At 38.4% G+C, this 16,710-nt stretch overlaps 1 protein-coding gene across 30 annotated transcripts in view; it reads right to left on the bottom strand.

Annotated features, from left to right (window-relative positions):
* LOC146002413 (uncharacterized) overlaps positions 1–16,710 on the bottom strand; it is a 562,931-nt gene that overhangs the window by 380,110 nt on the left and 166,111 nt on the right. For 29 of the 30 annotated variants that reach the window (XM_083140199.1, XM_083140200.1, XM_083140202.1 and 26 more), the window contains 3 exons: positions 15,044–15,082; positions 8,698–8,727; positions 8,378–8,443 (listed from right to left, as the gene is read on the bottom strand). In XM_083140199.1, the coding sequence (XP_082996325.1) occupies positions 8,378–8,443; positions 8,698–8,727; positions 15,044–15,082 (135 nt within the window). The remainder of the gene's footprint in view (positions 1–8,377; positions 8,444–8,697; positions 8,728–15,043; positions 15,083–16,710) is intronic. The other variant, XM_083140206.1, reaches the window with a different exon arrangement.

Below are 16,710 nucleotides of genomic sequence, written 5' to 3'. Positions count from 1 at the left end.
TAGTAACTGATTGATACACAAAAATAGATTATTCGTCATGTTGTTGTTGTTTGATAAGTTATTGTTCCTTGTTTAAGATTGATTATAATAAATACGTAATTCAAAAGGATCTTCGATATTTGTATACTATTTTGTGCCTCACCCTTTTCGTTTATAAAGTTTTCACGTAAGGAAGAAAGACAAAGAACAAAACTATTGTTGGTAAGAAAAAAGTAGTGACAAAGATATTGTGTGACGTAGATTACGTACATGTGTCTATATTAAATTATTGTGCATATCTTTTTTTGAAATTGGAAGATCTCTTAACAACTGGTCAAGCCTGAGCGAAATTTTTCCACGATGTTTTGTGATTTCCTTTTTTTTTTTTTTGTTACGTGTAATTTCTTGATTATGCGAATAATGGACGATAACTATTCTTGTTCTCTTTGAGTTTGCACAAATAGCAACTATTGGTTCCCTTTTGAGACTGAGGGGGCAGCGCTAAACGCAGGCCGTAATCCTCAATAATTCGAATTTGTACTGTTGGTTGCAGCTTAATTTTTAAGCGTGTACTTTAAATTGATCCCGGACCTTTTTCGCGCTTTCCAGGGGTCAGTTTTGCCCCCTTTTTCCAAGTACTCAACCAGCAGGTTACAAATTTCCTGGTAGCAGAGCGTGGTTTTATTAAATTATATACACCCCCTAATATCACAAAATTTTTTTTCCTTTACTGTCACTCATAATTTTTTTTTTAGTGATATTGACGTTACGATCATTTCGCTTCATAACTTTTCTTGTTTCATAACTTCCCCTTTTATTCTTCCCCCTATTTTTGTGTGTTCAAAATTTTTTTTGATAACAGTTACCCCCCTTTTTTTTTTTGCGAATTCCTTGTACTCCCCCCCTCTACCTTCTTTGTGGTGTGTTTCCAATTTTTTTTGATACTCTTCACACCTTCCCCCTCCCCCCCATGTCTCTTTTTTAAGAACGAAAGATTTACCCCACCTCCTTTTGTACGTATATTTTTTTGTTATTATGCCGCCACCAGAGTTGAGCGACGTTACTGATTTACTAACGTTACAACAGGATACATCCCCTCCTTTTGTTTTACCACCACCTCCTTCCCTAACGGGTCCTCATTTCGTACCTCCGTCTCAGATTACGTCTCCGGTACCGTTGACGCAAGCTACAGCGGCTTTAACCTCAACTGTTTCCGCCTTGCCTTCTTCTCCCTTGCCTGTTACAACTGCAGCGCCTGTAATGGCCCCTTCCTCACCCAGTTTGGTATTGTCTTCCCACCACAACGGTGATACGCATATTCTCCATAAAATTATGTTGAAGAACTTAGACACTCGCGTGAACGCTCTAGTTATGTGTGACGGTCATGATCATATTGCCTTATTTACCTTTATGTTGGCTCTCCAACGCCTTGTCACCTCTCACCAATACCCTTTAGTTTGGTTACTACATAACGCTGTTCGTCGCACCGAGGGAGTTCTACAAACTCTTTGGGCTACGGCTCTGGCATCTTCAATGTCCTGGTCGGATATGAAAACTTACATATGGCGCCATTCGGTACCTATGTCTCTGTATAACACCTTGGTTAACGCTTACGTCACTCGTCCTCAACGTGAGGGGGAGACTCTCCACCTTTACGTGTCGGACGTGCATGACTCGGCGGAGGCCTTGGCATTGGGCTGGGATTCAAATATTTTGGTCACGTTTATTTTACAACACCTAAATAATACATCTACAAATTGTTTATTATTTCAATCCCGCCCACAGTCCATGTCCGAGTTGGTAACTCTGGCCCATTCCATTACTCCCTTAGAGATGCAAAGCGCATACTCTCAACGCCCATTAGGTTGTGTTGACCGGCATGTGGATTTTCCACCCCATCCAGCTGCCACCCGAGTTCAGAATTCACAGCATTCTTCACGTTCATCCCAGCCTTTTTATTGCAATTTTTGTCGTCGAACGGGACATTCCGATTCCCATTGTCGACGGCGCACTCCTTCTGCCCATTATACATCCCGTGAGCCTGCTCCCCGCAGATAATACAGAATATTGTGTCTATTTGGCTCAGGTTTGGCTTTCTCTTTTTTCTCTGTGTATTTTGCTATTTGTATTTCTATGAAACTATTGAAGAGTAACTCTTCTGTAACATTTGATGATGTATTTACATCTTTTTCAATGTTTAATGTATTGTTGGTTTAATATTATGCTTGGTGTCATATATTTTTTTGAAATTTGCCTTTTATTGCATATTCAATGTTGAGTCTCCATTTCATTGATAAGTATGTGTTAAAGTGTATTTTTACCTGTATCTTTGATATATATGTGAAGGAAGTTTGCCAAAATTTTTAACAACAATTTTGTAATTGATGCTCCTAATATTTATTCTTTTCCCCTCCAATAGGTTTTCCTCGCCTCTATCCTATCCTTTTTTTTCTTCTCTTCTCTTTCTTCTTCCTTTCTAATTCCCTTTTTTTTCTTTTTTTTGCATGTTTTATCGAGGAAACTTATGAGTCGAGTGTGCCACCTTGGAAATCATCGTTTTGGTGCATCAACTATCTAAAAATACAACCAACATATTGTTGTTTAGGACTACATGTTGGATAATTACAACGTTTTCCGCATTATTTATCAGAATTATTTCGCCGCATAATATTATAATGGACTTTCTTCTATATCATTGTTCTTTATATCCGGTATTCCTATGCCCAGTGTATGGTGAAATTGTGTGTTTCAATTTATGTCAATGTCTCTCCCTCTTTCTTTTTACGTGGATATTGTATTTTCTTACCATTATAAGAGGGTAAAATCACTTCGCATTTCACATATGTCATAAAATCATTTGATTGCAATCGATCCATTATCTTCATGTTCCATCTTTCATGATTAATGTTATGCTATTATTTATTGCATTATTTAGCGTGTGTACCTTGTTGATACAAGTGTCTAGTCAGGTTAAAGATTATATTCTAGTTCTTAACTTATTGTTTTTGTGTTTGCCACTATATATATATAGATATTTATTGATACTGGTTTATCTAATGTCATATAGGATACATGTAGTTATTAATATCCTTGTTTTTTCGCAATGGGTCCTTTTTATAGACTATTCATTATTTAGGTTATTAGATGCTCTCAGAAGGTGTTATTTGAATGTGGGTATACGTTTTGTGCCTTTCTTTAAATTGGGGGTATGTTAATTATTCTAATATTGGTGCCTATTCTTCTTTTGCTACAAGGGGGAGTTTGTGACGTTTTTCCTACGCTTTTGTATTTTCGCATGGAAAAGCGTAGGAAAAACGTCACCAGCAGGTTACACATCCACTGCAGCCACTGCTGGCAAAACAACAACTGCAGCCACTGCTGGCACAACCACCACTACAGAAAATGCTGGCACAATGAATACTATAGCCACTGTTCACACAACCACTGCAGCCACTCCTGGCACAAGCACCACCACTGCTGGCACAACAATGACCACTGCTGGCACAACAACCACTGCTGGCACAACAACAACCACTGCTGACACAACAACAACCACTGCTAGCACAGCCACCACCAGAGGAACTGCTGGCACAACCACCACTACTGACAATGCTGGCACAACAACTGCTACAGCCACAGCTGGCACAACAACTGCTACAACCACAGCTGGCAAAACACTGCTACAGCCACAGCTGGCACAACACTGCTACAGCGACAGCTGGCACAACAACAACCACTGCTGGCACAAAAAACTACTGCTGGCACAACAACTGCAGCCACTGCTGGCACAACAACAACTGCAGACACTGCTGGAACAACAACAACTGCAGACACTGCTGGCACAATAACTGCAAACACTGCCGGCAAAACAACAACTGCAAAATCTGCTGGCACAACCACCACTACAGACAATTCTGGCACAACCACTGCAACCACTCCTGGCACAACAACCACCACTGCAGCCACAGATGGCACAACAACAACCACTGCTGGCACAACAATGACCACTGCTGGCAAAACAACCATCACTGCTGGCACGACAACCACTGCAGACACTGCTGGCACAACAACCAATAGAGCCACTGCTGGCACAAGCAGCACTGCAGACAATGCTGGCACAACAACCACTACAGCAACTGCTGGCACAACGACCACTTCAGCTACTCCTGGCACAACAACTGCAGCCACTGCTGGCACAATTATGACCACTCAAGGCACAACAACTGGACCCACTGCTGGCACAACGACCATCAGAGCCACTGTTGGCATAACCACCACTGCAGAAAATGCTGGCACAACAACAACTACAGCCACTACTGGCACAATGACCACTACAGCCACTGCTGGTACAATGACCACTACAGCCACAGCTGGCACAACGACCCCCTACAGACAACGCTGGCACAATGACCCCCCTACAGACAATGGTGCCACAAAGACCCCCCTACAGACAATGCTGCCACAACGACCACTACGGACAATGCTGGCACAACGACCACTACAGCCACAGCAGGCACAATGATCACTACAGCTACTACTGTTGGATCTCTGTACTGTCTTTATGTCATCCACACCATCCACACTTGCACCTATGGCAAGGCAAAAAATACTACTCATGGTAGAATAATATTTTTGTAGTTCCTTGGAACTTCAGCTAATATTTATTGTTATTACATTACCACAATGAGAGATAATAAAGGAAAAAAAATGTGACAAATATTCTGTGAATTTGATATAAACACCTATATTAAGGAATACACCTATATCACACTTGTTCTTTTCCTTTACTCTATATTTTAATTACAAGTTAAGATTAGTCAAGATGGCGGATGGTAGACGGAGTACGTTTCTTCGCTCCTCAAGTTCAGCCTGTATTCTTGTAGTGTTTTGTGCCATTTGTGTTATTCAACGTCATGAGACTGTTAAGTTACACCCTGGCTCGTCAATGTGGGCTAGGGATCCTGTAATCACGAACTGGATACTTGGTTATAGAAGTTACTTTGTTCCTGCTATTCAAATTGTTCCCGACCTCTCCGCAGCCATGTCTCGGCCACCGGTACAACGGGACCCGCACCCTCGAGGTAAGTCAACAACCCTCGCCAGCTACCGTCACTTCCTGTGCCTCGCGCTCCTTTGTGGTGACGTTCATCTGAACCCCGGGCCCCTCCAACGGAACTCTACCTCCCTCTCAGTTTATTACCAAAATGCTCAAAGCATAAAAAATAATCTCGCCGACTGTACTATTCATCTGACGGAGCTGTTAAACTATGATTGCTTGGTGTTTACGGAGACCTGGCTGAACGACACTGTTCCAGACAATGAATTGCCTTTTGCGAGTCACTTCAATATTTTTCGAAATGATCGGTAAGTTGGAAGAGGAGGGGGTGTGATGGTGTGCGTGAATGTGAAGTGGAAAAGCAAAATTCGAAAGGATCTGAACCGTGACTGTGAAATCGTGTGGATTGAACTTAACATTGAGAAAGGTAGAAAAATTTTAATTGGTTCGTACTATCGACCGAACAGAAACTCTCCCGTGCAAATTCTGGAAGCCTGCAGGGATTCAGTCTTGGCAGCCTTAACGTGTGGTGACGTAATGCTTTTTGGTGATTTTAACCTTTCCATCGATTGGAACACCCCCACGTCTGGTACTCCAAACTGCCCGGCTGATCAATGGTTCATGGACACATTCGTGAATGGTATTGGTCTGAAGCAATTAAACATGCATAAGACACGCGGAAACAGCAACTTAGATTACATCCTGGCAACCCTGCCTGATCCAGAAATAACCCCGGAAAGAAACATTTTACCATCGGACCACGACTCGCTAGATGTCCTTGTGTACCTGCCCCCCGTGGAGAAGAGAAAGTAAGTCTCGACCGCAAAAGCAGCCATATCGCCTGTGGCGGAATGCACCCTGGGAGGACATTCGCCGAGCTCTTCATTTCTACCCGTGGTGTCTGGTGCAGGATGATGTCAACAAATCAGTGGAGATGTTTGTGGACGTACTGCACGCCGTGATTGATGACTTCGTGCCGGCCAGGAAACCGAAATCGACAAAATATCCGTTGTGGTTTGACAATGAAGTTCTCCTGGTGCTAAAAAACAAAAAGGAAGCCTGGAACCTGTGGAAACAAAGCCCCAATGTGCATACACACCAAACGTTCTGTAGTATTAGACGTCACTCCAAGTATTTACTTAAGAAAAAATATAAGGACTACGTAGACAACGTAACAGCACAGTGCCTTACCAATCCGAAGAAATTCTTTACTTTGTTAAATTCAAGAAAGCAAAAACCACGCGTCCCCATGGAAATCAAGTACAAATCGGAATCAGCCTGTGGAGATAAAAGAGTGCACTTATTCAACAATTTCTTTCACGAAAACTTCACCTCGCATGCTTCAACCAACCCACTCCCCGACGTGCAGTCTGTCTGTTCACACTCTCTGTCCACTATCAAAACCTCTTCTCATGAAGTTAAATCTCTCCTTGCCTCATTACCCATACACCGCTCTTTAGGACCAGATGAAATTCCCACGATTTTCCTCCGTAACACTGCCGACTTCTTGGCTCATCCTCTCTCTCTCTTGCTAAATAGGTGCTTCTCTGAAGGCGTATTTCCTCAGATGTTCAAGAAAGCCAACGTTGTACCCATTCACAAATCTGGAGACAAAAATAGTGCTACATCCTACAGACCAATATCACTCCTGTCACCTCTGTCTATAATCTGTGAAAAAATCATTAAGGACAGATTATTCAGATTTACATCTCCGCATATCAATACTGCCCAACACGGGTTTCTTCCAGGTAGCTCTTGCTTGACTAATCTTTCAGTTCTCCTTTCACATGCCACTAGGGCTATTTCCAAAAATTCCCAGCTAGATGTGATATACTTGGATATTTCAAAAGCCTTTGACAAAATAAACCATGCTCTTCTTATTCACAAATTACAAACTAGATTTAACATACATGGCAAATTTCTCTCCTTAATCCAGGATTATTTACACTCACGGACACAGCGTGTCACCCTTTCAGGCGCCTCTTCTGATTTTCTTCCTGTCCTGTCTGGGGTACCACATGGGAGCGTCTTGGGTCCTCTCTTGTTCATCCTATACATGGACGATCTCCCTCAAAGACTTTCCTCATTTCCTGTCAATTTACTCATGTTTGCTGACGACTGTAAACTTTTCAAAGAAATCTCAACCACGCAAGATGCTGTGATTCTCCAGAATGCTCTTTCCGAACTTGTCACATGGTGTAACCAGTGGAATCTACAACTTAACCCGCAGAAATGTTCCTCCCTCACAGTCTCTTTAAAAAAGAAAAAAATACATTCTCATTATGTTCTTGATAACAATTATATTACTACAGTTGCGACCCAAACAGATCTAGGTGTTATCATAGATGAAAAGCTGAACTTTAAGGAATACATTGCAGCTACAACTAAAAGTGCAATGCGCCTCTTAGGCCTCCTGTACAGATTCACTGAAATTGATACTCCAACTTCTCTTAGCCTGTTTTTCAAGTCATTCATTTCTCCGATTCTCGAATACTGTTCTCCAGTCTGGGCCATGGCTTCCAATACAAATCTTTCTAGCATGGATTCCGTCCTCAGCTTCTTTACCGCCATTGTTCGTCATAGAATTCCTTCTTTGCGGCATCTTCAGAAACCTGACATCCTGACTACTTTGAACATTCAGTTACTGCAGATCCGACGCGATATGGCCGATATGAATTTTTTCTATAAAATCATCAACGGGAAATTAAGATCTGAATCTCTTCTTACAGAATTCAACTTCAGAGTTCCCTCTCGATCGACCCGAAACACTGAATTGTTCCACACCTAGGCTTTTTCTTATACAGCGCGCTCTATTCCACAGGCTGCCCCAGTTCTACAATAATTTACCCATAAATATAGACATTTTTGCCCCTGAAAGCGTTTTCCGATCTTCCCTAAAAATGAATATGTAAATCTTTGTTTGTTTCCTTGTTTATGCCTTATGTTTATATTTAACTTTTCTTGTTTTTACCTTAAACCATCTTGACTTGTTCTTGTTATTTGTTAGAGTTTTCAGTGTAAAATGGCCTTAAAAGTGCTGTATCTGAAACTTTGAATAAATAAATAAATAAATAAATAAATAAATATCAAATAATCTTCATGTGATTAAACAAAAACAACATAAGTAACACATAATTTCATTTTTGAACTGCATTTTTTATCCAATTATCAGTAAATAATCACTATCAACTGATTGATCAATATCTACAATATATTTATTTTTACAATGATTATTAAATTGTAGAATCCAAGAATACGAATTGAAAATACAAAATAATATTTCAGACTTTTCTTTTTTAAAAAAATAAGGAATTGAAATAATATGTAAGAAATTCTACTCACCTTTATCAGACACAATAGCTACAGCATTTGCATTAGCTACTGCTCTTTGAGGAGTAACTACCTTGACTTGTGTGGAAAAAAAATGAAAATATGAAATTATAAAAAATCTATTATTATGTACAATCACATTATGCTTGAAAGTAACACTCAAGTAAATAATTATATATTTCAATTTGAAATCTTACACTAAGGATAAGCACATCTTAGTAGTTTAAGCATTATATTAAATTTCTCACACTATGTCTGATTTATTATACAAGAACATAAGTCAATGTACTTAACTAACAAATATTTACAGTGAACATTAGAAAACTTTTTACCATTGTGATGAAAAATGCTTCCAAATATATCTGAATGAAATTAAACAAATATATTATTAAAACAAAACATTTTAGAGTTGAACTTAAATTAAAATAAAAATTAAAGTAAAAATTAAAACTTCTCAACATGAGCATATTTAAAATTCCAGTTTTAGTTTGAAGTTCCTCTACCCTTTTTACAGCTTTGCTTGATTAAAAATAGACAGTAGTAGTAAAAAAATCAATTGAGATCAGGGCAATCAAAAAATTATTCCTCCAGGTTTGTAATTTCTGATTTTGTAGAATGACTGTAAATTGATTGACTTATGTTTTAAGTCCACTTTATGCACAGTAAGGATAATCGGGACTGGACCTACAGTTTAAAGTGGGATCTGAACCACTATGTGCCTCCACCGGGTATTGAAAGAATGACAGTAAATGTGTATGTACAATGCTATAGAGGTGTCCTTGTCCTACTAATGTATACTCTTCTTTTTGAGGATTTAGTTCATAGAACCATGAACGTTAGGCTAAAACAACAAGGTACAATTGAATTTCTCACAAAAGAGGGTTGCTCACATAAGGACATCTATATTCAGCTGTTAAGGCTTATGGGGATGGTGTAATGGGCATAAGCAGTGTGTGGCATTGTGTAAAGAAGTTTCAAGGAACAGAAACTGAAATACCACATAAGCTGACGACTGGTTGTTCCTTAACACCAGTCACTAGGGGAATGCATATTTAGTTTCTGACGAAAAACAAAATGTGAAATAACACATTGTAGTGTTAATTTTTTGTTTTCGAAAGGTGTGAGGTGCATTTTGCTACCACGTTTTGTCACAAAATGAACTTCAAAATGTGAAATAATGCCTAAACACGAAATTTAGGGTTTAGTTACAAACACAATACTTTCAGAGTTCGGAATATCCTGAGAATTATGCAAATCATGGAAAATTTATTAATTCTGCTGTAAATATTTGAGAAGAAAAATGGACTCCTTTACACAGGAATAAAGTTATTACTCTGATAATTATATAAAAGTGTTAATTTTGTGTAATAAGTATAGTTTTTAAATCAATTTTAGGTTTTTATTCAACATTTCAACACAGAAATGTTATTTTATGTACCACTTTTGATCACGAAATATGCCCAGTTTTTATACCAAAATCTTGATATTTTTATTCACAATAAATATGTGGCTCTACCAATCACTAATGAGGAGCATCCACTTGTTGATTTGATGGGAGACATAGGACATTACTGTCATTGGGTGAGAATCAATCACTACACTTAAAGATGGAGAAAGAATAGACCACAGATCCATCATGATAATGCATGACTATACGAGTTATTCTTCACAGCCAAAGTGATTGCCAAAATCGGGTGGTCCGTGGTGCCTCATTCACCTTACAGCCTGAATTTGGCCCCTTCTAATTTCTATTTGTTTGGCTCATAAAGGACGGCCTACATGGTTTCCAGTTCTTAGAAGGGGTAAAATCATGGGTACGAATGCAACCTCAAGAATTTTGCCAAACTGGATTTCAAACTTGGGTTCAACGATAGTGTGAATGTGCTGAAAGTAATGGTGACCACATTGAACAGTCGTTTCATGTACAGGTGACTTCAGCATTAAGTTTTGCTTTCATCTATTCATTATTGAAGTTATGGTCATGGTGGAGGAATTGCTTTTTGATTACCCTAGAACAGAGAGTACCTCAATTAACGTTTCTGCATTTTAATACCCTCCCATAATATGATTAATATTCCTTGGTGCAATACAACAAAATATGAGAATCATTTCCAAGATTTTCATTATCTTGTATTTCTTTAAATCCATCAGTAGATAATAAACATAAATCCCAATGAAATGGATGGATACAGGAGGCATAAAATACTTAATGTATAAAAACTTGACGTAATAAGTATGGATGAGATGATATCACTGTAACGAGTTGTCTAGAATAATTGCTAATTTCAATATATAAGTAACTACAGCATATTAATTTATGGATTCACTTAAAAGATAATTGGAAGATTAAAACAGGTACCATTTCATTACAAATTCTGCTTTGCCACAATATTTGCACATAATTAATTAAACTTGCACATGTTTTATAATTAGCAAGATATTGGAACTCTGTGAAAGACTCTATCATAATTTTTCCATACTCATACTTCCAGACTCTTTCCTGTGTATTGTACCATACCAGGGTGACTACTCTAGAACCATGATGAAATTCAAGTACAATTCCTGGTTTTCAATGTGAATTTTCCAAACATTCAAGGCTACAAGAACATTATAACACCATTAAGCCTTGTTTCCATGATTATGAAAAACTAAATATGCTGACCAAGGCAGTAATTTATTTTATTAAAAACATAAACTAAACGTAACGTTTCAACCTTCTAGCAAGGTCTTCATCAGACTCTGTATCAAGTACAAAAGTAACAGGATACAAAAACAGGGCATTATATATACACAAACATTACTCCCTCCAGACTATTTAGAAAGTTGTTTGGAACTTTCTAGCAGGTGACTTTCACTTGCCAACTTTACTTTCACCTAAAAGGCTAAACACAATTACTTCCATATAGAATGTGGTTGGACTTTTAATCTCACGCTCTTTTCCCATCATTTTTCTTCCTTCTCCTCTCCTCTTTCTCTCTTGTCCTTTCCACTCTTTCTAACATCTTCTTCCATTCTTTGTTTAACTTCAGTCGCCCATTCCAGTTCATTGTGTCTTCTTCACCTTTCTTCTCTATTTCCTTGGCTTCCTTCCATTTTCTCACCAGCATTCTCTTCTTCCTTCCTATCTGCTTAGCCTCATCCCACTCTATGTCATGTCCTGTTTCTCTCGTGTGTTTAAATATTGCATTTCTCTCTCTCTTAAGACGTACATCATCCCTATGTTGTTTCAACCTGCCTTTCAGCCTTTTTTTCGTTTCTCCTATGTACACACTCTGACATTCTTTACATTTCACTTCGTAGATAATCCCTTCCTCTTCCTCTTCTCTGTTTTCCTTTTTCTCGCTATTCCTAAGATGCTTCTCCCTCCCTTCCTGTAAGTTTTAACTCCCGCTTTCTTAAGCACTTTGCATATCTTTTCTGTGGTCTTCCCCATACTCCTTATTCCAAACCTTCTCTCTTTTTCTTTCTCTTCCTCTTTTTCTTTCTCTTCCAATTCTTCCCTGCCTATTTTCTTCCTTCTTCTGTTTATGTCCAGTCTATTATGCTTCTCATAGCCATTCTTTTCCAGCTGTTTCCATAGGCTATTTATTTTGCCTTCTTTTTCACATTCTTGCATGCATATTTTCCTAATTCTGTCCTCCATATTCTTTATAAAATTTATTTTTGTCACCTCACTTACATCACTTCTTTTGTTACAAGAACATGTTTTTTCTATTTCAACCTCAAGTATTATTGCTTCTCACTACCCACATGCATGTAACACACACAAATACAGCATGTCCGTAAAGTCATGGTGCACTTTTGACCGGTCACAGGAAAGCAACAAAACAAGATAGAAATGTGAAATCTTCACCAAATAAAAGGAAAACTCTCCAAGTTTCCGTACTATGATGCGCAAGCGTGTGCGCACACAGGTGATGACGCAACACCACGAACTGCGCAGCAGCGGATCAGCCCTCGTCCATGCCAGTCGAGATGTGGATGGTACAGAGGAAAGTCCAGTGTGTTCTGTAACTTGCAAAGTTTGAATCTGTGTGCAAAGTGCAACATGAATATCGTCGCGTGTACAACGAAGCGCCACCACATAGGAATAACATTAATCGGTGGGATAAGCAGTTGAAGGATATCGGCAGTTTCTTGGACAAACCCCGTTCTGGTAGGCCATCGGTAAGTGACGAGTCTGTAGAGACTATACGGGAGAGCTACCTAAGGAGAACTAAAAAATCTGTGTGTGTGTGTGTGTGTGCTCGACAATCACACCTAAGCAAGACTACAGTTCATAAGGTGTTAAAGAAACGTCTGTGTTTTTCGGGTTACAAATTGCAGCTGTTGCACTCTATCAAACCGGCAGATAGACCCACATGATTTGGTTTGCTACAGATATGCTTCATAAGATCGACAATGATGAACGATTTCTGCAGAAGATTGTGTTTAGCGATGAGGGGACATTCCATGTCTGTGGACATGTTCATCGCCATAACGTCCGAATATGGGCTGCTGAAAATACTCGTGCCTACGTTGAGTACGAATGTAACACTCCTAAAGTGAACATGTGGTGTGGCCTGATGCATGATAAAGTGATAGACCCATTTTTCTTTGTGGAGCAGACTGTGATGGCAAACAACTACCTTGACATGTTGGAAATGTATGCAGTGCCACAATTTCCAGAAGGTGTCATCTTTCAACATGATGGCGTGCCTCCACACTATGCCAACATTGTTCGTGAGTTTCTGGATACAACATTCACCCAGCTGTGGATAGGCAGGTTCTGCCAGCCATGGCCACCACGCTCCCCAGATCTGACGCCCTTAGACTTTTACTTGTGGGGTTATGTGAAGCAACATGTGTACAGTGAACATATCAACGACATTAATCATTTAAAACAGAGAATCCCAGACGTTATTCACTCTGTTACACCACACGTCCTTAACCGTGTGTGGGAAGAACTTGAGTATCGTTTAGATGTGTGTTGGGCAACAAATGGAGGCCACATTGAACTGCACTGAATAGGTAAGAAACTTGGAGAGTTTTCCTTTTATTTGGTGAAGATTTCACATTTCTATCTTGTCTTGTTGCTTTCCTGTGACTGATCAAAAGTGCACCATGACTTTACGGACACACTGTATATTGATAATGTAAAGGGTCTGTTCAATTCCAATGTATCCGAAAATGTTAAATCAAATCAATTACTTCATTTAAGGTGCATAGTTTTACATTTGCCATTTCACATACTCAGACTCGAAATACATCTACAAACACAAGTCACAATTGTTAAGATATATATTCTATAATCTACGGAAAATTGTTAATTGAGTAAGAATTTCAAACTCAAATCTACCTAATCATCTTCAAGATCTTGCAATAATATTACATCTGTCAGATAAATTGTTCTGCAAAGGACACTAACAAAGTAAACGAATTGAGAGAATTGTTTTACTTTAGGCACAGCTTTCTTTTTCTTCCTCGATAAAAATAAAAGCTTAACTGCGAAAAACTTGCATCAGGGTATTTATGAACATGTATAAATTCAATAGGGTTAGGATTAATAAAAATTGCAATTTTTCACGTCTATGGGGAAAAATTCAATCAGAATTCACACAATTCCCGAAGCCAATAATTCGTGCAGAATTCCCGGAATTCCTTGTTAGTAGCCACCCTGCATATCATAAAGGCATATATTGGGTGCCGGTGTGGAAACTAGTCAAGAAGTTAAGATAACCAATATAACTGACTAAAATTTTAAAAATCTGACCAAAACCAGACAAATTACTGGCCTATTTATTTACATCATATAAAAAAATCATCATTCTAAAAGTTAAAGTGGGATTTCATTTCTTCTAAATTATTTTGTGGCTTCCATCATGCCAACAGCCAGACATCACATTTTTTATTGACAATAAAACAATGTTTTCATTACAGTACAAAATTATGTAAGACAAAATAATCCTTAAAAAATGGTGTGTAGTAAATACTGATATGCAAATAATGTCTTTACTTCAAGTTTGTCTGGTTTTTGCTGAAAAATTATCATTAATAAACTCTTCTTTCTCTATAGTTTTCTCCATATAAAATAACATAGTAGAAAATGTGGCTCTGAGCCAGTAATATTAGAACTCTTCGGTAATACTCTCGAATTGTAAAGAAAAACATAATAAAAAAACAACCTCATTAGCAAGTTGTAAAGGAGTTAAAAAGTTTTTTTAAAAAAAAATCACGAATTGCTATTGTGCACACAAAACGTACTGATAATTTTTTATAAATACTGACAAATTACAAGCTATGATGAAAAACTGACTTATACTGATTTTACTGACCATTTTCCACCCCTGTAGGTGTGAAGGTATGGCTCAACTACACATTCTTGATCTTGGCCATAGTAAGATGTGATCACAGCACCATGCTCTGGCAGTCTTTGCCTCCAGTTACCCATTAATAAGAGGCTGGGTGAACCCCAGAACCACTTTATGCAGGGAGTTTATCAGAAAAAGTTCCCATCTGGGATCACCCATCCTGGTGATCCCAGATGGTCTCCTGTAGTAGTCAGATGTCATTCTGACTATACCACCATGGTTCTTTTTAGCAGTGTTGGTAAGTAAATTCCAACCCCAAAAAGTCCCCAAAACTGTTATTTCATTACTAGCATAACCTAAATAAGAAATATTCGATGAGAAAGCTTACCTGGTGGAAGTGGAGCGGGAGTGACTGGGACGAACGGAGCTGGAATTAAGGAAAATATATAATTTATTAATCATAATTCACACACAATATTATGCACTTTATTATTGTAGAAAATGTCTCAGAAAAATGGAAAGTAAAAAAAATTCCAAGATAAACTAATGCATGTAATTAACTGCCATGAATATATATTAGGAAATGTGCAGGCTATACTCTATAATCGATCCTTGTGTTTTATCGCTTCGGTGTATATCTATATACATATATATATTCACTAATAGTACTTAATTCGTGCTTGAATTGGCACTGTGCATTTGTCACTTAGAAGTTCCTGTTCTGTGAAATAATATAAACTGTCTTACATTACTTGCCATAGCTGCTTTCCTATATCAATATTCTTGTTGTAAACACACAGTATTGCCAGGTCGAACTTTGGTTTTTAACGTGGATATGTATGTAAATTTTCACTAGGATAATGTTTAGTTGCTATGTTACAACAATGGAACACTGCATAACAAATTCTCTTTTGTTAAAAATGTTTAACCATTGTTATAACTGTATATTTAATCAAAACTAGAAATAAATGTCTGGTAAAGGGAGTGTGTGTTCTCCTGAAATGTCACAACAAAAAACTGTTTTTATGCTTGTAACCAGGGGTGCCGATCCCCCCCAAGGCCAATGATGCACTCCCTCCAAAAAGGCAGAACAACCCCTCTTTTAAGCCGAATTATTGACTCAAATTATTTTGGTCAGACAACATTTGTGGGACAATATAATACAGATAAGGTAGGTGAACCAAAGGTGGCCCTAGTTAAACTTCTAGAGCAATTTACAAATCTATTGAGAGATGAATTTCTGAAATTAAAAGAAATAACTCCTATAACTAATTAACAACGTGTGACAAATTGATATTTTGTAACATTGCTTGTAACTTAAGAATTACATCTTATTAGAGAAAATTGTTGGTGTCCAACTTTTTATTGTTGACATGCAGTAACGACGAATAGCACACCTCCATGGAGGACTGATCTGCACAGTCTCCACGATGCCAGGGGTTCCAGAATAACTTAAATAAAATGACTGCTGGCAGGCCGAGACAGTTCGTTTTCTGCATGGTACACCTGAAGGGGACTGGGTATATTAATATAGCATCTAATTTCTAAGCCTTGGGGAATCGTAGATAGGCTATGCCAGCCTTTGGCCACTTGCTTGCTAAGCAAGATGAATGTTGTGGGTAGCTTTGAAGAGCTACGTCAACCTCAAACAGCAAGGGAGCTAGTTCCTTGAAATAATAACACACGGACATCTACTTAAAAACACTACACTGCACTGAACAGGAGGGGGGAGGAAAGACATAAGGAATGTTTGTTTACCTGTAGTTCTGCTGCAATCTCTTCTCCGCTGGTCCTCGTTGCGATGTGGTCCTACTCTGTAATAAAACGGACGAGGGAGCAACTCCGGGCTCCAAACTCTGTACTTTTGTACACCAATATTCTAAACTATAAACTTTAACTTCCCGATCGTTCATTCCTTTTTCTAAACTTATGGCAACTATGGAGCTCTCTCATGATAACTGGATTCAATGTAAACTGAGAGCAACTAGAAACTAGTAGTTCTTTTGTAACTACTTCATCTGACGGAAAACGGAAGACAACTAAGAAAGAGATTTT

The sequence above is a fragment of the Lepisma saccharinum genome, chromosome 18 (assembly GCF_977018435.1).
Source record: "Lepisma saccharinum chromosome 18, izLepSacc3.1, whole genome shotgun sequence".
Classification (NCBI taxonomy): Eukaryota; Metazoa; Arthropoda; class Insecta; order Zygentoma; family Lepismatidae; genus Lepisma; species Lepisma saccharinum.
Note: the sequence above shows the minus strand (reverse complement) of the source record. Positions and strands in the feature narration are given on the sequence as shown.